At 42.8% G+C, this 23356-nt stretch overlaps 1 protein-coding gene across 1 annotated transcript in view; it reads right to left on the bottom strand.

Annotated features, from left to right (window-relative positions):
* Nucleotides 1–23356, bottom strand: part of KIAA1549L (KIAA1549 like) — a 130682-nt gene that overhangs the window by 52382 nt on the left and 54944 nt on the right. The window contains 10 exon segments of the mRNA XM_030948903.1: nt 1900–2071; nt 3532–3683; nt 5165–5224; nt 8134–8296; nt 10525–10562; nt 10565–10657; nt 12171–12390; nt 15108–15220; nt 16557–17171; nt 19965–20297. Coding sequence (XP_030804763.1) covers nt 1900–2071; nt 3532–3683; nt 5165–5224; nt 8134–8296; nt 10525–10562; nt 10565–10657; nt 12171–12390; nt 15108–15220; nt 16557–17171; nt 19965–20297 — 1959 coding nt within the window.

Below are 23356 nucleotides of genomic sequence, written 5' to 3'. Positions count from 1 at the left end.
ACCTTATGGTAATAGGATAGACATTTAGGAGTCCTAATTTGCATCTTTAATTCAGTTACCAGACTCCAATGTGACCTAAAGTCAACCCATGGTTCATTCAACTCAGTAACACTTCAGTGGAATTTGAAACAAGCCTTTCATTCTGTTGTAACTCAGTCTCTGGCTCATAACACAGGAACATCCATTTTTTTGTGTTATTATTCGTCTGTCTCATCTAACCCAGCTATGAGCTCCCGAGGGTACATGTCTTTTCTTACAGTATTTTGGGACAGAACTTTTCATTCTACTAGAACAGAAATTATAATGAGCAAAAACGAAATCCACACAAAGTATTTTATGTGGCAATGCAGACTACAAATAACCACATCCAAAAGGAAAGAAATTGTGATTTTTCCATAATAAGGTATAAAGATGGAATTACTTCCTGCATTTCAAATACTCTACCTTCATAATCTCAGGTACCTCAGGTCACAATTTCAGCTCCGGTCTTTTCTATTTTTACAGTGTTCTATGCATACGTGGCTGGTATGAAAATCTACAGATGAATGAGGCTGCCTTATCAGACCAAGGAAATACAAAGTTAGATGATGAGCAGTAGCTTCCATAATTGCCAAAATCCCCACATAAATATAAATCACATCATTGCACAAAGAGCTAGGAAATTGCTATACCTATATCTTCTATAGTAAAAAATACGTTAAAGAAATATTCTCATGGAAAACAAAATTACTTGGACTTTAAATGCTGGATTTGATGGAATGGAGATCCTTAGGTTCAGTTGAATTAAAGTCAGAAGCAGACCATGATCAGATCAAGGATCAGATACAGTACATGGTGCATTCTCTAGAAATTGTATCATATTTCAGTCTTCTTACTCAATCCTATGTTTTATGGATGATGCACAAATTACTTATTTTAGTGGTCTCTTCTTTTCCTGTCACAATTTTACGTAATTATTTCAGTACCACCACTCCTCCAGGCAGATATAATTGCACCAGGGACAATTTTATGTGCTGCTTCACCAGTAAGGAGATCCAGTGCAGAAGTCTACTACATAATTTTGATTCCTTCTAAAGAAGTACTTTGGCAAGGTGGAGAAATCCAGTTAGCAAAAGGCAAGGGTTTGTACACTGCATGAAACATAATTATGCATTATGTTAACTGCATGAAAAAACACTCCTAGCTTCACCACAGGTTTATGACTATGACAAGTATATAAGAATATCTAAAAAATAGGAATATCTAAAAAAATATCTAATATCTATAAGAATATCTCAAAAAAAACATTTAAAGAAACCTGTGTCCACATTATACATTATGTTAACTGCATGAAAAAACACTCCAAGCTTCACTACAGGTTTATGACTATGAGCCAAGTATATAGGAACATCTAAAAAAAAACCATTTAAAGAAACCTGTGTCCACAATCACTCAGTAAATGATGTGGTTTTGAAAGAGAAATTTGAAAATACTTTACTTTTCAAGAATGGAGTATTTTTGGCCACATTGTTCTGAAGGATACTATCATACCTTGAATCTGAAAATTGCCCATACGCACAAGTAGCTCTTTTCAACTTCACTTTTCTGATTTGTGTCTAAATAATATCTTTAACAACCATGTAGTTTTCTTGGTGAAAATTGTTATTTAAGAAAATAATAATCCCTTTGAGATAGAAAGAATCTATACTATTTTCATCAAGTCAAAAACAAGGCACATCTTAACAGCCACCACATTTTACCTTTTTTGCCCAAGTTACATGAATAGCAACTTTGCCCCAGTCATCATTAGTGTGTGGTGTCATGGTTTTTTCAGCATCAGAATTAATTGTGACTTTCCACAGTGTTCAGATCATGGAATAAAGCAATGGTAAAGTATGGAATTTTTGAAAGGACTCTTACGATCAGCTTGAACTTGGATGACATAGCCCAGGGTCAAGGCCATCCTCTGTGAGTCAACTGTACTCAGAATTTTGGCAGCTGCAGTGCCCAACAAAGGCTTCCCGTTGTATAAAGTGTAATATGTCAGTTCAGCTGGCTCCTTGGGTCCTGGAATACGTTGAATTTTTACCATCTTTAAGGGAAATAAAATAAATAAATAAATTAAATTAAATTAAATTAAATTAAATTAAATTAAATAAATAAATAAATAAATAAATAAATAAATAAATAAATAAATAAATAAATAAACAGAGAAAGAGAAATAAACTGTGTTTGTGTTATACCACTGCAAAACTTGCCAGGAGCTATTTGGAGGCAGTGTCCACAGGGAGCTCCTTCAAGACAACCTACAAGCATAAGCTCCATGCAAATATCCTCATAGGATCAGAGCTTCTCCTCTTCAGAGGCCAGGCTATTAAATCAGTCAGTCAGAAAAATAACTAAAATTCTTCTTGAAAAAAAATTAAACGTAATCCTAAGGTAAAACCCTACATTAAGAAAAGCATGCAGCAAAGAGGAAAGGATCAAATTTTTAGACATTACAGTCCTCTGTAAAGGGGGAATTCTTATAATCTGTTCTAATACTGAAAACTCTACTTTACTGGCATATTGCAGTTGAAAAACAGCCTCCCATTTTCCTTCCATACTTATTATTTTTTTGTCCAGGTTGATAACAAATGAATCATACTTTTCCCATTTTATTCTGCAGAACACTGGCAGAATTTTTCCATTGTACCTCTACCGTTCCTGAGAGTGGAGAAAGTGTCAAATGTTTCTAATGATGAGAAGAAAAAGGAGTTTTATGATTCTTCTCCATTATGTTATGGACTAAAATTTTACAAAGGTTCTCACTTCTGGCAAGTAAAATGTGTTCCTTCTTTTAAATCCTTCCAGTGGAACAATATAAAGAATCGTGTCAGCAAATGGGAAATGCAATTACTTGGGTTTATACCTTACAATAAACAATTCTTGAAAAACAATTTTTTAAAAAATAACTAATTTTTGAAGACTGAAGAAGAAATATTTTAATTGCCCACTGCATCATTTGGCTTAATTGGTGAGAAAACAAAACATGATCAGTTCAAAATACTGAATGAAAAATACTGTAAACAAGAGAAAGATGCTTAATAAATTAGTCAGGTCTCAAGTCTCTACTTCATTACATGATCTGGGGCCACATGATTTGATGACTAACCCTGTATAAATAAAGGCTGCTTCTTCATTTTTTTCCAACAAAAAGAGAAAAAAAAGAGGTTCTAGCTTTGAGTTACCTAGGAAACTTTTATCAAGAAAAAACTTGGAACTCTTCATTATGCTGAATACGCTGAAATATGTACTTTGTACCAATCCTCATAGCAACCAGAGAGAAAATATTTATGAACACTGATTAACTAATGATGATTTCTCGAGGATGACAGGCATGCCAACATGGCTGGCTGCAGAAAAGGCACCATCAGCAGTGCCAAGCATTCTGCATTGATACCCATGAGAAATACAGGAAATCTCAGCCTAGAGATTCAGCTAGGCGTGTCTTTTACAGGAACTGAAGCAGGACAGATGCAAGCCAAGCATTTTTTTTAACCCAGTGAGCACCTGCACAGTGTAGCTGCCCACGGTGGTGGCACGTCTGAAGCGCCTTCCCTGCTGGTGGGACATCATGAACAGCGGGGCCAAGCGCTGCTCCATCAGCCTGGCAAAGCTCTGGTTGTTCAGCCCCAGCAAAGCAATATCCACCCCTTGGATGACTGTGGGAACACAGAAAAAACACAGATCAGCACTTCGCGCACCCACAGGTGAAGTAACACGTGGTTTGTGGGACAGTTTGGGACAGGGAGGTGCAGACTAACTTGGAAATTAAACACCTGGACAATGTTATCCCCTCTCAGTAATTCCCTGTGAGGATATAACACACTTCTGTTTCAGTCCCTGCACAGCTCATCTCAGATAATATCAATGATGCTTCATAAAATCTCAAAATACCTTTTTTAGGCCTTCAGTTTACCTTCAGTTTGCTACTCTGTGACCTTCAATGTAAAAATCAGGCTCAAGCCTATTTGAGAGCTGCTAGGTTTATGCTTATTGCCAGATGCTCCTGTTAACCAGTTTCTATCCTGAGGATTTGAACTCTGAAGTTTGGATTTTGTACAGTCTCAAACAAAATATCCTGTCTGAGAGCACTGAAACCTGAATAAACATTTCTGAAGTATAAATGAAGGCATCTGAAGTATAAATCAATGCAAGATATAAAAGACACTGGATTCTAAAGTTCAAAAAAAGTGATAAGACATGCAGATTCAATTCATACATATGTATGGCTTTTTTGTACTATTTCAAAAAAGCCTTCTGGGACCAACAGGATCTTTTTGAAAACAGAGTTTCCATTGTAATAGCAATAACAATTCACCACAGCAAGTGCACAGAGGCAAGAAATGGAGTATCAGGTTCACAGGGTCCATACTGGGAAGAGCTGCACCACTCCCTTCAGAAGATCATCACTTTTCCATAAACTGATGTTTTATTTTAAATTTATGAAAAGATGGAACTGGTACCAAGCCTATTTCAGGTCAAAGCCCTTTGCTCTTGCTCTCCTGAGCATTAAACAATTCCAGGTACAGACACACCAACTAGAAAGGCTTTGGTATCACTCAAAGATGTCTGAGGGAAAGGGTCTCTTTCTTGCCCAGTTATCATTTCTGAAGTCAAAATGATTGTGCATGAGAAGGTGGCACCTGTGAAATGACTTAATAAAATGAGTGTTTTGAAGCCTAAGACCTTCAAGTGAAAGATGCAAAAAAATCCCTGTGCCCAGATAGTCAGCAAATCATAACAAAGTTCCTTGGTGTAACAGCCTCACCTTTGCTGCTGGGTTATGTCTATGTGTCTCTTTTGATTTCAGATTTAAATCCATGTCCCAGGGTATAAAAAATAAATAAATAAATAAATAAAAGGTCTGTTTGTGTCTCAAAACTCTTGGAAGATAATGCTGCTCTCAGAATTGTTTCAACCAAAGTGCTATAAATTCTGAGCTGGGTGTTGGTTGCTGGAGATGTCACTGTTCAGGATGATCTATCACTTATGCCACAGAGTGACTGTAAGTGCATCTGCCCAGCTGAAGGCAGGTTCAGTGGGCAGCCACTTATTCTGTGTAAAATTACTGCACTGCTGTGTTGATATAAATGAGCACTAAAAATTATTGCCTGGAGGAGGGAAGGACATTAGAAAGTACCTGTTATCACCCAGTAGTCTCTAGTTGATTCCGAGACATCAAGGTTTGGATACTCCAAAGCTTTAAAAACAGAAGATTAAATTATGTCATAATATTCCAACATCCTACACATTATGCATCCCAAAACTGGCTACCCAGACAACAGTAAATAAAATTGAACTATGGCCCAAGAGGAGATCTAGAGCATAATTTTCAGGGTTACAATTTCTTTTCTGTCTGAGAAAGAACACCAAGTGTAAGCAGAAGAAGCGCTGCCATACAAAGTAGAGCATATATCTCCTGTTGCCAAAATACTGGCTGGGACAGAGGCTGGGATGAAGCCCAGCAATGCCCAGAACCAAGGATAGGTAATAGGTGTTTTATACATCTCTGCCGCTTTCTCCCCTGCAGAAAACCAGATGAGATTCCATGATGATTCTGTGATTAATCCTTATGTAGCCCAGAATATAGCTTCAGCCTAAAATAACATGAAAATATACCAGGATCAGACTCCACACAGACTGCAAACGAGACTAACAAAACTGTGAGCACACCTTGGAGTGTGGTGCTCTCTCACTGTGCACCATTTAAGGCATTACTACCATATGTGTCTGCCTCTGTGAGAAACAGATATTTGCTGTTGTGATGCCTTTTGTTAGCTCCTCCATCTCCAAAGTGCACTAGGCTGTAAAGCTCAATATGCTGCTAATTCATTCCACAGCTCAGCGTTTGTTCAATTGATGAATACCAGGAACTTAATTCAGAAAACATCCATGCTCTGCACGTTGATAGGCTGCTACTGAGTCACCTTGATTTTTAAACCCCAAAGTGGCTCAGAATAGTAAACATTGTAAGGGATTTGATTACACACAGTAGCTGCTTTTGAGGAGGATTTCAGAGCGTGCCCTGAGCTGTGCATTCCAGGACAGACTGAAAAGACTCTGGAGGAGCCACTGGAGCCTACTGGGAAATAACATGCTCGGAGAACAACCTCAATATTTGTTTGATAAACTGAGACAACTACACTGCCACATGAATAAGCATCAAACACTCTTCAAGGAAACATTTTCCAGACACGCTCTCGGTCTGGAGCCGTAAACACTGCGCGTGCATTAAGTTCATGAGTTTGCAGTACAGCTGCTGCACTGGGAATACAACCAAGAGCTCCAAAATGAAATATAAGCCATTAGTTGTTAAAGAAACACTAGCTAAAGACTATCAGGTTTGTTCATCATGTGCGGGGATCAGCAGACAACTGCAGTACCACACAAGACTTGCTGTGTGACAAGTGGCTTGCACGGCTCCTGACTACCAAGAACGTGCTTGTATTGCCTTTGTGAAAAGCACCACAATCCTCCTCCTATGCAACAGGCCTATTTTGGAGGCCAAACACTTGAACTGAGCACAGCCAGCACCAAAACTTCCTCCAGCTCTCTCCTTGTGCTCCTGGATGGCCCATGAAGACATGTCCTGAGCACCAGCCATCAAAAAGGAGCCTGTCTGTTGAGGAATGGGGGACATCCCTTCTAGGTCCATGACCACACCCTTTACCAACAGCCTCTCTCCCTCTGCCTCCCCTTGCCTGTGGAAAGACTTTATGAAAACACAAGCCCACTGCTGGAACTCTGGATGCTGAGAATTTTAGATTTTCTGTGCTGACAGATTCTGACCCCCAGGAGAGCACTCTATTTGACCTGAGGCTGTGGAGAAGGCTTCCAAAATTGAATGATAGAACTGGGATTACGGGTGTGTAGTTTGATTGGAAGTGTGTAATATCATGTGGTGAAAAACTTAAGAGTTTAAGGTTTTAGAAGATGGTACATGTCTCTTACCCTGTGATGTAAACTCAGATTCAAAAGTGCACCAACACAGTGCAAGAACTTATAGGGCAGTTTCACCTATTGTTTCCAAATATTGTAATTTGATAGGTAATGCCTCAAGAAGGACATACAAACCTCCTTTCCCAAAGATTTGCACAGCCACCTAAGTTAGCTGTGATTCCTGACTGCCTCACAGCAGAGAGAAACCACTTATCCCACAGAAAGCTCATCCTGCAAGTCACTGGTGAACTGCACCATGTAATTTCTCTGCTGTTGGGCTGTTTGCAAACAAAATGGACTGACAAAAAAAAAAAAAGGTAATTTGTGTTTTCCTCAGTGCTCACTTCCCAACAGTCTGCTTCTGCATGTACCCGGCATGTCTCTTCTCACTCCCAGCAAACACAGAACTCCGGTCTGCAGCAAGCTTAATTTCACACATCACATTAACAAGCATATTAAACAGAAATCCCCATAATCAAGTGTCTTGTCCCTCTAATCATTTTAAAGAAACTAGCAGGCAGAGTCAGAAAGCACATGCACCACGTGGGCTGCCCACACAATTGTCTCCAGCTCTCTGTGCCTCAGAGCCCTCATAGCAACCGGAACACAAGAAAGCCATTGATGGCCAAGTGCTCAGACCACATGTAAACTGAGGATGCAGTTCTCAGCAAATGCACCAACAGCTTTTTAAAACAGAAGCACAAGTGGAGCTCACCCCACTACCCAAACACACACTCCCAGCCTGATCCCAGCCCTGGAGCAACCACCCAACCACCAGGGCTGAGGATTCCCCTGAAGCAAAGGGCTATGCTGAAGCTAAAGCCCATTCAGTGCTGCGCTAAGCACTCCTGAAATGAAGACTTTGGGATGTTTTGTGCTTTGCTTTTCACAAAACTACAATTTTATTTAGTTTGTAACCTAGCACAGGAATTTGTTTTGTTAATGACAGAGTATATATGTTTTTTCCTTAGTTTTTTGCCAGTGTTGCTAGCAGCCAAAACAAACACTGAACCAGGTGGAAAAAAATGATCTAATTCTCCCCCCCACCTTTTTTTTGTAACAAAATACAGTTTTAAAAGTTAGCAGAAAAGCTACCTACAATCCCTGAGCTTGACAACAAAGCCAAATTCTGGTGCTGGCGAATCTTGATGGTGGGAAGCACATACTTACATTCAGCAATGGTGAGAGGTGGGTAGGTGAGGTAGAAACCCACCAGCTCAGCTGACAGCTGATTAAGAAGGTTGCTGGAAATAGTGCCATTTAGAGTTGTGCTTTGATTTTTCACTACATAAAACAGAGTGACAGCTTGGGAGACATTGGAGGTGTTCAAAATCTGAAACAGAGGCAAAAAATAATGTGTTGCTGTGGCTCAGCTCATTTAGAAAAAAAAAAAAAAAAACAACACGAAGGCAATGCAAAGAAACTGGGGAAATGTTAACCTGAAGAATGGATTAGCTACATCTCATCCAACTTTACTCGTGTGATACTTTAATCCCTGCTTTAGCACTTGCAGGGTTCCTGGAGGACAGCAGCAGGCAGAAAAGGTGCAGCCAGGACTGAAAATATTTTCCTGTTTTTACCAGGGGGATGCTTATCAGAAAAACCATCCAGTGCTTGATGCAGACAAATTGTGCTGTTTATCTTGCTGTCTTTGCTGCCTTCCTACTGCTGGTTTATAGACCCACACATTTTCCATATGAAATTAAGGGATATCATGTCTTTGTGTTCCTAACATCATATGAATCTCTGTACTCCTCCCCACTCTAGCTCAGGGCCAGTCTCTTGCTGAGCCCAAATCTGATTACTAGGTTTTGAGGACCAATTCTATTCAGCGAGTACTGGATGAGATTCTCAAACACCAGGAACAAAACCCACATGTTTTCTTGAAAAACTTATGCCCAAGGGCAAGAGGGATGGGGTTATTTGGCTACTGATAGGTAGGCCTGACAGCCTCCACGAATGTTATTTAAATACCCCGTTTTTATGGTTTGGATCACCAAGTTAAAAGAAAAACCATGATACAAAAAGAAGCATCAGAAGAGCCCAGGGTCAGACCAAAAGTCTGCCTAGCCAACATCCACCTACAAATGGCTGGAGCAGAGGGTTGGAGAATTAGCACAGCACAAGAGGAATAAATGGCTCTCGACAGTGTAAGTTTATCCCACAGCTGTGTCAGAGCCATAAATCATATGCCTGGGTTTAAAAAGGGTTGATAACTTTTTATTCTATATCTTTGGCCAAATGCTTTTTGTAATTTCCATATTTTTTCTCCAGTTACATCTGGACATCTTTATATACAGTGTGTGAAAGGATGCTTCTTTTTATTTAAATTTGAGTAGCTGTGTTATGGGAAACTCCAAGTGGCCACTCCTGATTCCCTACTGGCTGAAGAGCCATGGCCAAATTCATTTCTCCTTGCATGGAAGATGCTTCATGCCTTTTACCCACCTTCCCTCTACTCTCCTAGGGCAGCAATACCTTTTCTGAACTGGCTCTGTGTGCTCCAGAACTGTTCCCCAGTTTTCAATTAATCTAAAGCCCTCATACAGTGTTTTGTTGCAGGCACTCAGTCTTTTGCATGATACTGGAATAACTTCAAAAAAATTTATCATTAAGATCACACCCTTGAGCCTCTTACTTCCCAGCCTATATGTTGCCACCAGGACCTCCATCCTATCTCTCCTTAAATTGGCAATATCCACAAAAACAGCCACTACCCTCTCGTAGGGCTCTTTCCAAAATTGCTTAGGGGCTTTGTGAGATCTTCATAAAACTACTTCCACCACAAGCAAATCAGGCACCAAGAAGTTCCCCTCAATGCCGCAGGTCCAGCTGTTGAAAAACTTGATAATCCCTGTACCTACTGTGGTAGGCCCTCTTTTGCCCTGTGCTTTGCTGCCTCTCTGAGCTCCACTACTTTGAGCTCAAGCTCACAAGAAACAGCACCAAAATAATTAGCAGAGCCCTGATGGCAAAATTTTCTCCTTCTGAGGAGCACAATCCATACACAGAGTTTTATCAAGAATCAAAAAGATATCATAACATTGCCCAGAAGATCATTTCTCTAGTCCTGAAGCGTGGCATAGAATGTAAGACTGTTGTCCCACTATACATATAAAGGTGTGTAAAAATTTGTGGTGAATTTGTGCCCGTGAGTATGAAACTGAAATGCATACCAAGAGAAAGAAACCTATCCCATTATTTCAGATCTCAAAAAACAACTGTGCCTAGCACCATCTCCATACCTGAATAGCTTCACTGAAAGCAACTCATGTGTCAGAATAACATGTTCATTAAAAACATAAATTTGGAAAACTGTGTTTTATACTTGGAATTTCATTTATATGACTGAAGTGCAAGCAGTAAAACTCCAATTCATGAAAAGCCTTCTATAAATCATGCATTTGTAAGATTTCCTGCAATGCATAAACGATCTTATTGCAGATGAAAACAAACTTCTTCCACAGTGGCTAGCAAAGGCACTGTGTTGGAATAAAAACATACACCTGGCAAAGAATAAACAGGAGGGGTTGGCAACAGGCAAAGTACACAACACTGTACCTGAACAGTTAAGTTGTTGCTGGTGTTTAGGACCTTTTTTCAGCATCCTGAAATGCTCTCTGCAGCCGCTGTTCCATGGTCTGAACAAATTTGCATGACTGAATGTTGTCTGTTTGACCCACAAACTGCAGCTCTGGAAAAAAGGAAGGCATTAGCATGTGGACAAAGTATTCTCATTGCAGCACCAAGAACAAAACGATCAATTTACACATTAAGCAGGTGAAGATAATGCCACTTCAGGAGCTGCACTAAATTAGCCTTAATTAAGACAAAATGTAAGAATTAAATTGCATTATTATAGCTGATACGCTCCACAAACAAATGGAGATTGCTTCTACAATGATATATAAGATGGTAAGGCCTGTTCACTGTGCAAATACTTGTTCAGAGCCAGGCACTAAGCAAAGTCATTCTAAAAAAAAAAGTTATAATCTTAAATCTTGCAGGTCATTTGGTCCTGCAAAATATAATCAATCATAATATTGATTCTCATTCTGTTTCATTTTCACTCTAGGAAAAATGTACTCATAACTGCCATAAGTATGTGTATACAAACATTGTAAGCACATATATAAGAAATATTTTTCTATCATTTAATATATCATTTCAGAGCACTCTGCCCTCTCCTAATCTTACAGTTCCCCACAATTACTCTGCACTGCCACATCCCCTTGATGCCTTTTTGGGACTACCTAAAATCAGAGGCCAGACAAAATTAAGGGAAAAAAATGCAGTTGTATTTACTGAAGGGCCTTCAGGTACATTTCAGGCTGACACAGCCCCCCTCAGGGCTACACCCAAAAAAATGGATGACAGGTCTTGGGTGTCTTGGGTTTCATACTTTTATAAGTTTGGTCCATTTTTTGCATATTGGGGGTTAATCTTCCAATACAGCTGCGGGTAACGAAGCCATTTACTCCAAGTTTGCTGTCCCCAACTCACTCTTGGGATCTGAGACAGTGAGATGTCCTTGATTCCCAGCTCTGGAGAGGAATTGTTCTGCCTCACCAAACTGGGAGAACAGTAGCTAACACTCTATATAGAGTTTAGAGTTGCACACTAAAGAATTGCAGGATTACAAATATACAAAAAATATAAAAGCTAAACCCTAAGGCATCGCCCTCACAGCAGTGCCCTGGCAGCAGAGCACAGAGGTGCCCTTGATTCCTAGACCTGGAGAGGAATTGTTCTGCCTGGCCAAACTGGGAGAACAGTAGCAACACTCTATATGGAGTTTAGAGTGACACACTAAAGAATTCTAGGGTTACAAATATACGAAAAATATAAAAGCTAAACCCTAAGGCAGCACCTTCAGAGCAGTGCCCATGGCCCTGGCAGCAGAGCACAGAGGTGCCCACAGGGGTGTCCTTGATTCCCAAGCCTGGAGAGGAATTGTTCTGCCTGACCCAACTGGGAGATAGCTAACACTTTATTGTATAGAGTTACACGCTAAAGAATTGCAGGGTTACAAATATATGAAAAATACAAAAGCAAAAACCCTAAGGCATCACCCTGGCAGCAGAGCTGGGCCCAGGGGTGCCCACAGGACACCTGACCCCACAGCAGAGCCTGTCCTGCTGTCACCCCCCTGCCCAGAGAGGCCACCATGGGCACACACCCAGCCCAGGCATGTTTCCCTCACTCACCTGTCTTCAGCTGGAAGTGGTAGGCAGGCAGGGGCTGCCAGGGCAGGGCCAGGGCCACCAGGGCCTGCAGGTGTGGCACGTGCTGCTTCATGTCGGCCGTGGCGTTGCTCAGGCCGTAGGCCAGCAGCTTCTCGGCGACGGCAGCCGGCGTGAAAACCAGCCTGCCCCGCGTGACGTAGTAACCCACGGTCAGGTTACTCGACTGCTCCAGGATTTCAACCTGAAACACACAGGGCAATATGGGTTTTTTAATTTTTCTTTTTTATTATTTTGCTCGCTGTTTGCGGAAAGCCAGGGCGCCAGGAATATTTCTGGGGTGTGCTGACCCCCAGGGCAGCACTGACCTTGACCCTCACTCATGGAGAAAGTTTCCCAGCCTTCAAGATCGACTAGAATCCACAAGAGTGTGAAATAGATTATAGAGAGTAGTGTAGGTGTATCACTTGGTGAGAAATTTAGGGTTTGGGATCTTTAGTGTGTTGTGGACGGAAGCAAGATGTGGAGGGCACAGGGTGTCATCCTGGGTTTCTTCTTCATGCTTCTTCTTCCTCCTTCTCCATGGATTTGGGTGGCATTTTGTAATTGGGCAGCAAAGTCCACACTGGGGGCTGTTTGGGATCAGTTATTGGGTTAAAAGGGAAAATAATCCAGGTGTCAGCTCTTAATTGGATAGCTTAGTCTTAAAAGACCTTGTACCAAGAGATTGTTGGCCATTTTGTGCCTTCTAATGAAAAGCTGCTGAACTCACAGTAGTGAGACTGTTTTACTGATAAGGAATAATAAACACCTGAGTCCAAACATGAACTACTGTCTCAAGTGCCTTCAATCCAGACCCAGAGAAACCAATAGCAGTTCAGATGCTGTTTGTGGATGTGACAGCCTGGTCAGAGAGAGAGAAAACTAAATAATTTTTCCCAAAATCAGCCTGGGAAACTTTAGGGAGTTGAAGATAAACAATGATATCCAATTATTAAAAACAACCTGCAGGTGTTGTTTTCTTAATGTCTGTTTTCTCATTATACTCATAAGATTGTTTATAAATGGGTGTCTTGTTAATTAGCCAATCAGGTTAAATGTATTGATTGATTGAATGACCAACCAGGTCCACCTGTATCAGAACAGTGTATAATGAGTGTATAAAAGAAGTAAAGATGAGTGCTTTATGCCACTCAGCCTTCTGACAACTCTGTGTCATTTCTTACTAAACAGTGACAGCTGGTTGATGGGGTTTCTCACCCTTAATATGTGTCCCTTGCAGGGTTTTTATCCTGCAATCCCCTATAAACCCTGTGGGATCAGTTAGTGTCGTATCAGACATGGTGTGGATGCTAAGAACTGGTCAGAGAAGAAAGTCAGATCAACTTGCCCAGGAATTTCTCTTTGAAGTTTTGGGAAAGTTCAGAGAAGGAATTAAAACAATTCTTAATTTTTTTTGCAGCTGGCGTTTTCTCGTAAGATGTTTACCAGAGGGTGGTGTGCCTAATTAGCCAATGGTGTGAGGGATGTTGATTGAGGACCAATCAGGTCTACCTGTATTGTAACTGTCTATAAAAACTGTGTGGTTTTTATTAGAATAGCATTTTGCCTCCTGAGACTTTGGAGTCCATGTGTCACCTTATTCATCCATCCTCAATACAATAGCGACAGACACAGTATTAGCAGAGCTGCTCAGAGAGTTTTAGGCTCAGCCCATGCAGCATGGGCTCCAAATTAAAGGAGTGCAGAACTGCTACCACAGCTGCAAAGCTCCACGTTAGGCTGGGCCTTCATCCATGCACAGATACAGGGACATTTTACATATACATGGAAAAAAACCACAGAGCTTCCAGCTCCTACTCTGTGCCTGCAGTTCACTGACTTTTTGAAAGACAAAAGTTTCCAATATTTGATTGGGCTGTCTCTTATCTCCTCTTCTCCTGTACTGTCCCAGATGGTTAAGTCTACAAGCAGACCTGTATGAGTGGAAATGCCAAACCAGAAGAATGGACACACTGTTAGTCAAAACCCAAAACATGAGCTGAGTTTTACCTCAAAATTCAGGATTTTCCAAAAAGTTTTACCCCTGGACTGGTCCTCCTCACTAAGTTTTAGCTGGTTTCCTCTGTTAGAAGGCAGCTTCTCTCAATTTGTAGAAAGATAGGGGACTTGACCTGGCAGTGTTTATTGCTGCTACCAAGAAGCTCACAATTCCCAAAGCAACTGACATCCTCCACACTTGCAGCAATAAAGCGTGAGGACCAAAGCCAAATTGATAACCTCTGTTTTGAGAAAAATTACTTTTTTCCTTCCCAGAGGTTTGGACCCCACACAAAGCCCAGCCTGAGTGCACAGGAAGCTGTGTCCCAAGGAAAAGGGCCCTGGCAGCCCACCCGAGCCTGCTCCCACACACAGCAGTGCAGAGGTTCCTGCAATTTAGCTGCGAAGTGATGAACAGATCACCTCCATTTATTTTCAATAAAACGTGCTTTCTCCCTGCTTGGGATTCTTGTTCCTGTGAAATTGCACCCGTCAGGCACTGGGTTTTCAGAGCAGGGAGTGGACTGACAGCAGTGACATCCCATTTACTAGCCATGCTGTTGCCATTGATCCAGGCTGAGCACAGCAGCACCTGGCTGCCCCTGAGCAGAATTCACTCCTGAGCTGCAGGGGGAAGAGGAAACTGCTGTCAGTAATCATTTCCCAGAGCACACTAAAAAGAAATTTGCATTTCTCACTTCTTCTTCATTAAATAAACTGCTAAAAGCTTTGGAGTATTCCTTACATTTTTAGAGACCAGAGTGGGTGCCACCTCTGCCTGCTCTCCATAGGAAAATCTCAGAGCTCTGCTCCAAGAGGCTTTCTGCATCCAGGGACACCACTGGAGCTGCAGGCAGCTGTGGTTCTTTGGTGGGAGAGCTATTTTGGTGAAATCAAGGAGGGAAAGCCAAGCACACTTACCTGAGCACTGACATTCTGGTTGAAAGCTTGTCTCAGCACTTGGTTGAGGCCTTTTCTCACACTCTCCCTGAAGGCATTGCTGATCATCATCCTCCTTGTGTTCAGAAACAGAACTGTGGAGCAACAAAAGCCACAGGGTGGTTTGAGACATCACCACGCTCTTGTTTGCTTTCTTTAATTGTTTTTCATTGGGCTGGCTGTGCAGGGATCATCAAAGCAGCTTGGATTAGCAGCAGCTCCAAAGACAAGAACTGCAGGGGCTCAGCAGCTCCTGAGTTCCCTATTCATCCCATGGCAATAGCCCATTGTTTCCATGCTTCCAGAGCAAGGTCTAACAAATGCAATTTCATTAGCAGCAACAACAAGTCTTTGCCATGCTGCCTCTCCAAGGAGGTGTGAGGCCACTCACTGCCTGAGGACAGGCTGGCACAGCATTCCTAGGGGACTGAGCCAGAGCTGCACAGGCAGGCTTCACATCTTCATGACCACAGTTATATAAAATAAATCTGCTGCTCCACTGCTGCAATTATTTTCTATTTAGAAAGCATTTGTATGCTTTCTTCAATAAACCTATCACTATTTTCTTATTTTTCTCTTATAATTTTCAGGAAGAGTTTTTTAGCTGTGCATGAGTACTTTCAATCATATACTGTACACAAGCTACTTTTATCTTTAGAAAGAGCTGTTGTACTCATCACGCTACTGCTGGGGATATTTAGCAGCTAACAAACACACATTGGGTCTAAAAGCTGCTTATTTCACTGTAGCCTGCATCAGGCAAGGTCACAAACTCTTTTCTGCACCTATTCTTTGCTGAGATCTCCCAGACACACACATCTTCTGGTGCTGTGCTGCCACAAGGAGTCCATGAGAAGCCTGGGCAAGGTACCTCTCCAGGCCCCTTTAGTTCAGAGTTCTTACAGCTAAGGAGAAGCTGCCCGTGAAAAAAAAAAAACGCCAGAGCCAGAAGTGACACTGTTCACATGGAAAACTCAAAATCCTCCCATTTTGAAGTGTGCGACTCTAAATGCTAAACATAATTTTCAAATGGATCTGTACTGATAGAATAAGGTGTTCATACTAGAACAGAATTAGGTTTTTGTGCACAAGCAGGGCTGAGGACCAAGGCAGGTCACTGCACTGTTCTCTCCAGCAGCACAGACTCCTCACTGCAAAGCAGGCACCAAACCATCCCAGCTTACAGGGCTGTCCCACCACTGCAGGTAGTCCTGCAGTGACCCTTGATCTCACCATTTCATTTGACATGTTCATGTCAAAACCCAGCCACAAGCAAAGCCAACACCATTTCCAACTAACAACCCTGTCCGTACCCATCTGATTCACCAGCACAGCAGATCAATCACTGCTGCCCCACACTCCTGGACAGTGGGGTGTGCGTCTCACACCTCACAGACACACGGGGAGCCCTTCAGCAGAGGCTGCACGTACCTGTTTTCACCATCATGTTGGCAGAGAGCCGGCAATCCAGGGAGGGAGCTGCCGTCATGTTAGCGAAAGCGGCGGCTGCCGTGGTGCCGGGAGGAGCAGGGCTGAGTTCCACGGCAGGAGGGGGGAGCCTAGTTGTTTTCGCTGATGCTGTAATAGATGTCAAAGCTGCTGTCATTGTCAGTGGGGATGGGGTTGGCCTTTTGGTGATGTCTGAGCTCGGGAACTTCTGCGTGTCAGTTACTGTTGTTTCTATCTGCCTTGGTACGTGGGCTGTGGGTGCGAGTGTGGAAGCTGTGGCCGTGCTGCTCTTGGGGGTTATGAGCAGAGCTGGCGTGTCCAGAGGTGAGGCAGTCGCGTTTCTTGTTGCAAAAGGAAAATCTGCCTGTGTTCCTACTGAGCTCAGATCCGGTGCCAGTTTTGTGGCAGTGTTATTTTTTGTTAGTGTCAGGATCGGTGTGCTTAAAGCCATCACGGATGGCAAAGGGGTGTTTTCAGTGCCTAGAGAAAAGAAGGAAGAAGCTGGCACTGGTGAAGCTGGAGATGATTTTCTTGTTAGTGGTTTTGCTTCTGAAGTTTCTACTGTAGGTATTGCACCAGAAGATACTCCAGATAACACTGCAAGAACAGAATGGGTAAAGTTGGTTGTTGACAAAAAAGGAGACTCTATCTGTGTTGGTGATGCATGGACAGAAGTTATGATGACTTGACTGCAGAGCAGTGGTGGCAGGGGTTTGCAATGGGATGCCCTTGGTAGTTTATTAGCTATGTTACTGGGACCTAGACTATGACTTGTAGCACTTGTGTCCCACTCCTCCTCACTGAATGTGGCTGGATATTTATCAGCCATAAACAAATAACCAGGGGACTCAACTGGTTGTCTGCAAATTCTGGAAAATTCCCAGAACCAGTGTCTTCTCTGATAAAACTATTCAAGAGAGTTGAGAGTTGAGCCTGCTTAACCAGAAGGCTTGGTGAGAGGGAAGGGGGACTGGGCTGGCAGTGTGCTGAGGGTGACACTGCTTCTGTTTGGGGCTGAAGTAGCCAAGCTGTCAGTGAGCTGAAAAACCAACACCGGTGCTGTGCCTAATGTTTCCATCAGTAATCTTTCCAGCATCACTTGTTTGGGATTCTAGAGAGCTGGGGAGAGCACCTGCAGCATTAACAGGAGGCACATGGAAATGGAGACATGCTTTCTCATGTATACTGATAGGAACCTCTCCAACACAGAAGAAATCAGCAATGTTTTCAGCTGTGTTTCCATGCTTTCTTTGCAGAGAGTCAGGCATTGTCAATGCAGTAGCAATGGACGAATACTGAACAGGAGATATTTTCAGTGCAAAAGCATCTACATCAATTCTGAAAAGTTATTATTTTCAGGAAAGGGTAAATTTGAAATGTTTTGACTATAGGATGTATATGTATAGTTTGCTGAAGGGGTGGAGAAGAGAGGCTGCCGATTTGTATTAATTTTGTTTTGCAGACTTGACACTACTGAGTATGGTGCATAGCACTCATCTTCCAATGGAAAAGTACTTGGAGCAACTTCCCTTTTTTCCATTTGGACTGAAGTTTTTACCGAAGGAATACTAATGCCAGCTGCAGACAGCAGTGCTTTGTTGGGCCACGTAGAAGCTGAAGTTACAACTTCAGGAAGGCTGACAGGATCTAAATTGCTTTCAGAGTCTGCATTCAAAATCCTGGAAGAGCCAGAACTGTGGCTGCCCATCACTGTTGTCATGGAAACAAGTGATGGCAGCGTACCCCACACTGGAGGCATGACGGAGGCGAGTGGCTTTTTATCAACTGACTGCAAAGCCTGACCAGAGGTTAAATTACTTAAAGCTCTTGGAGATGAATATTCTGCATGTGGGGTCACATGAGTGGGTACTCTCATCCTTCTGTCTTCATTTGCAGTTACATCTGAACTTTCTGCATCTCCAGGTGGAAGATGTGCAGTCACAAAAGCAGTAGTGGCAGAAGTATTTGTGGTAACAGGTTCAGGTTTGGAAAGGCATACAGGGGAAGTAATTAAATGGCACTGCAGCTAAATCAAGAGTCATCATGGCCATCTCCAAAACAGTGTCTAGTATCCTTGATCCTGTGAGGAGTGCACAGGTTTGGATACCTGGAGAAAGTTTGAGAAGCTGAGTTCCATAATGCAGAACATTATTAGCGTTAAAGTTCACGGACATCTTTGCTGTCACTCCTCTTGTGAAAGGCTGTTGAGCTGTCCTTGCCACAGGAAAGCCACCAGGATTCAGGAGAGCAGGGCCAAAGCAGCTGGGAGTCTCATGCTATTTGCCTGTTAAGTTCCATCAGTCCAATTTCTGCAAAGTCCTGATTCAGAGGCAGCAGTGAGAGGGATCTGCAGCCTGTCGTGGTTGGCTGCTGCCACCCTGGGACTGGCTGTGTGTGCTGCCCCAGTAAACACCTCGTTTGTCTCCGTTAGCAAGGGAGACCTTGGGCTTGTTGGAGAGGAGTGTGCTGCGTTTCTAAAGAGAAAATCTGTTTTGCTTCTAAATTCTCCTACTGGCAGCACTGCGCTGCGAGCGTGCTTTGCATCTGGAAAAAGTGATATTGGCAGCAAAAGGGAGGACTCTGTGCTGAGCTGGAGACCTCAGCTGAGCTCTTGGAGCCTGATGAGATGAAAGGTGCAGGGTGAGAGGCTCTAGTGGAATTAGTCAGTGCTGTGAAAGACTGAGGGTGACTCATTGGCAGTGGTGGATGTGGAGTACCTGCAGCATGGAAGACTGATGTGGGAACAGCTGCTTTATCCTGAAAAACTGATGATGACAAAAGAGTGGTACCACTAATTCTGCCAGTCAGCGCTGCCCTAAATGGCCCCAGTAGAAGAGACATTTTACATACTCTCATCAAGGAACCGTGACAAACTTTTGGAAATTACTCTCAGGGAAGACTGATGCATTTTTACCCAGGAATATCAGAATATACAGATGACAAAGAGGTCCTTTCCAAAAGAAACCCTTTTCCCACTAACTCTGTGAAATGCACTGTTGATCCAATGAAAAGCATGGGCCCCATCAACAAGTTTGGACCCCTTCTGTGATTCACCACACTGGAATGCACCATGCTTAGAGCACTATTCCTGCTTTCACTAACCTGTGAGCTAGCTGAATCTGTGCTGAAGAAACCTTCAGGATCTGCAGACAAAGGCACTTGGATGGGCAGTACAGCTGGTTTAGAAAAGTTAATGGCATGAGGTGACTGGATTACCAATGAGGAGAATGATGGTGATGGAACAGCGGCAAGCATGTCTGATCCTGATGTGCTTTCTCTGGAAATGGAGGGTGGTTTCTAGTGGCACGGGCTGGGATGGCACAGCTGTACCCAAATGTGTCACAGGTGGTGTGGTGGGCAGTGTGGCAAACATACCAAGCTGAGGCAAACCTGTTAGAGCAGCTGTGTCATCGGCATCGTGAGACGACGGCCTCAGAGGCGATTCGGCTGAGACCTCAGCGGGTTCCTGGGGTGCACTGCTCCCACTGCCCTGGTACAGGGAGGGTGACAGGTGCATCTGATCCAAAGTCCTGGCACGGGCTCCAGTCAGCGTTGTTCTGATCATCTGAAGCAAGTCTGCGTTCTCCAAAGTCTGTCCCAGGGAAAGATCAGCTACTGAGGGGGTCTTGGTTTCTGTGGAAGGCCGTGTTGGTGATAGTATAGATCTCCAGTTAGGAAAAGATCCTGTAGAAGGAGCATCATTGACATGCTGTTGCCTGACACCTGTAAAATAATAAGTAAAATCAGTATATTCTTCCCCAAAATTAAGAGTTGTTATCATGTTGCTACAAATCCCAACACAAAATGCATTAAGTTTGGTAAAACAAGTTAATTTTTGTTGTTGTTGTTTTCAGAGTGCATACAAATTCAGAGAAAGTTTACCAAAAAAAAAAAGAAACCACAAACATGAAACCCAGTGAAAGATTAAACACAACAGATTTTAAACCCCTCAACTTGTTTCATCTGACAGAAGAATAAGGAAAGCTGCCTTGGCCATGCTATTCCAAAATCCTACTTTTACCAGGGATGTCTCAACGTACTAAAAGACACATCGTTAAGCCTGGGACAATTCTTGAGGTTATCATGAGTCACCCTGTGTCAAAACACTGTGTGAGAAGATGGGTTTAGAAGCAGTGCAGAAAGGGAATGGGTTTTGACAAGCAAGCTTCACTGCCTTGGCATGCAGTCTGACATGGGAATAGAGTCAGCACTGGCTGCGTTCCTGCAGGATGCATCTGGAGGTGCTCATCCTGCCAGCTCTAATAACGCACACAATTACAGGCACAAAAGGGAGAAAATAAAACAGGGATGAACAAGAGGGGAGGGGGGCAAGATCCAAAACAAAATAGGGCATTAAACGCTTTTTTTTTGACATGTGCAGATGCTCAACACATCATTTCAAACACCAGTTTACTTTGCATTCAACACCATAATGTTCCTAGGCTTTGTTTTCTTGAAATGATTACAGTTATCCTAAAATCACAGAATGGGAACACTCACATTTGTACTAATTCAAAGATTAAGATTCACTCAAGGGTAAAATTTAAGGTGGTGGGGTTTCTTTTTCCCTTCCCCCACGTCAAAATAACAGATCAAACCTCGGTCCTGGCACTTGGTACCATGCCAATCTGTGTCCCCTTGCATAGCCAAGCAGAGGGAAAACATGGAGCTAAATCCTGCCCTCCAGCTGCAGCACATCTGGATCAGACACAGGGGATGCCAGCCTCCTCCACAGCCCCGTGAATAACTCAACAAAATGGTGTGGAAAAGCAAGCAGAGCAGACCTTGAGACACATAAAATGGGCTGGACACTGGCTCCAGCCACCCATGGACCCAAGGGTCAGCAGAGCCAACTGCAGCAGGAGACCTCACAGCACAAGGGAGGAGAATGGGTCATGCTGCGCCTATTTAAAGCTAAGCTTCTTTCTTTCCACAGTTTTCTTTCCTCCTAAGTTTTTACACCATCATCCTCCATATGCACAGGCCACAGTACTTGATTAGACCAGCTCCTTCAGGCTCCCATGTGCGTTCCACAGGAATGTGCTGGAATTATGTTCAGCACTTTCTCTCTCTAAAAAAAAAAAAAAGAAAAAAAATACACACACACAAAAAAAAAAACAAACACCCCAAAAAAAACCAACAACAAAAAAACCAAACCAATGTGAGATCTCCCATTTTGTCCCTGTATTTAAGAGTTTTATTAAGCCATGGTGAAAAACAGCCATTACTATCTCTTTCACTGAGATGCAAGAATAATTATCATCTCCAGAAGCAATTTGGTTTAGGGAAGCAGCTCCAGGATGGGAAACAGAACAGAGCTCTGCCCTCCAAGCAAGGAAAGCCCCCAGTCCTTCCACTTGACACAGGCTAACTTGTACACAAGTGAACTGGGGAAAAGAAAAGGGAGGCAGACACAGGGCTACATATGGCAAGGAAGGACAAGCAGGGAGCCCAATCCACTTTTATGGAGCTGCTCCAGAAGGTCAGCAGCCTGGACAGGAGGCTGCAGAGTCCACCAGGGAACTTGACCCACCAGGAGAGGTTTGCAGCACAGAAGGGACACTTTTTACTTGGGCCTTGCTCCAGGGGACTGGAGACTGGTGTGGCCTGATTTCTGATACTCTCCATGCTCCACCCTATGTTGGAAGGCACATTGTGTTCTAGACTGTGTTTTGGTGGCTTTTCCTTCCTTGTAAGTCTGGCAGGTTTTTAACAGAAGGTAGGAAAGAAGATGAGACGAATTTTGCTCAGCTAGAATGGATTCAAACCTGTGCCTGAAATTAAGAACTAGCTGATGTGCTTTGCAAAACCAGACTTTAGGCAACCTACAGCTTAAATATCTCTGCTGGTGAAGTCATCATTACCCAACATGTTGCAGCTCTGTCTTGTTTCACCAGAACTGAAAAATGACTGCAAAACCTTCATGTGGGATTTCCTTTAGCACTTAGTCCTAGAACTAATCTAGCACAAGAAGTCCTAAAGGGGACTTAAGCAAGTCGATGTTTTCTACTTTTCCAAAACAGCAAAACCTGTCAGCATCAATCCTCTCACAGACTGCACCATTCTTCACACATTTCTTCACACATCGGTTTAATGAGAATGATTACGAGCAAAGAGACAACATCAACCTGGAAAAAGCATTGATGTTACCTCATATTGACAAGAAGTGAAGAAAAGTTCAAATATTGCAAAGATAAAACACCAAATAAAAATATCCTCTAGCCACTTCTTTATTCCAGTCCTTCAGTTCTTGTTCCCTCCATTCCCTACCAACTGCCAGTTCCTCTGTTCATGCCCATTAATGAAGTCAAGCTCCCGAGTTACTGAAGCATTAAGAAAATTATACAATATGCTGCAACCTATGTGTGATGCTGGCATTCCACTGCAGCAGATTTTCCTTTATTCTGTGCCATGGAAAGATATTGACTGTCAGCATCTGTTTCAAACTGCCATAAATTCAGCATCCTGGTAGGAACCAGACAGACACAACACATGGAGTTTAAACTCAAGGACGTACTGTGTGCTTGAGAATTGTTAGGATGGCACCAAGCACTACAGCTCCCTACCAAAAACTGTGCAAACCAGGATGGCATAATGGAAAAAAAGGGCAGGCAGGAAAACATTTCACTTCTAAATCTATCAACAGCTGAACACACTTGATGAAGGAGGAGACAACCAATTCAACAGGAAAGCCACAATGAGAGCTGCCCACGGCATGCATTGTGCACTGAGCCACTGCTGGTGCACACCAGCAGCTGCTCCTCCTGCCTCTACCTGTTATT

The sequence above is a fragment of the Camarhynchus parvulus genome, chromosome 5, assembly GCF_901933205.1.
Source record: "Camarhynchus parvulus chromosome 5, STF_HiC, whole genome shotgun sequence".
Taxonomy (NCBI): Eukaryota; Metazoa; Chordata; class Aves; order Passeriformes; family Thraupidae; genus Camarhynchus; species Camarhynchus parvulus.
This window is presented reverse-complemented; position numbering and strand designations above follow the sequence as displayed.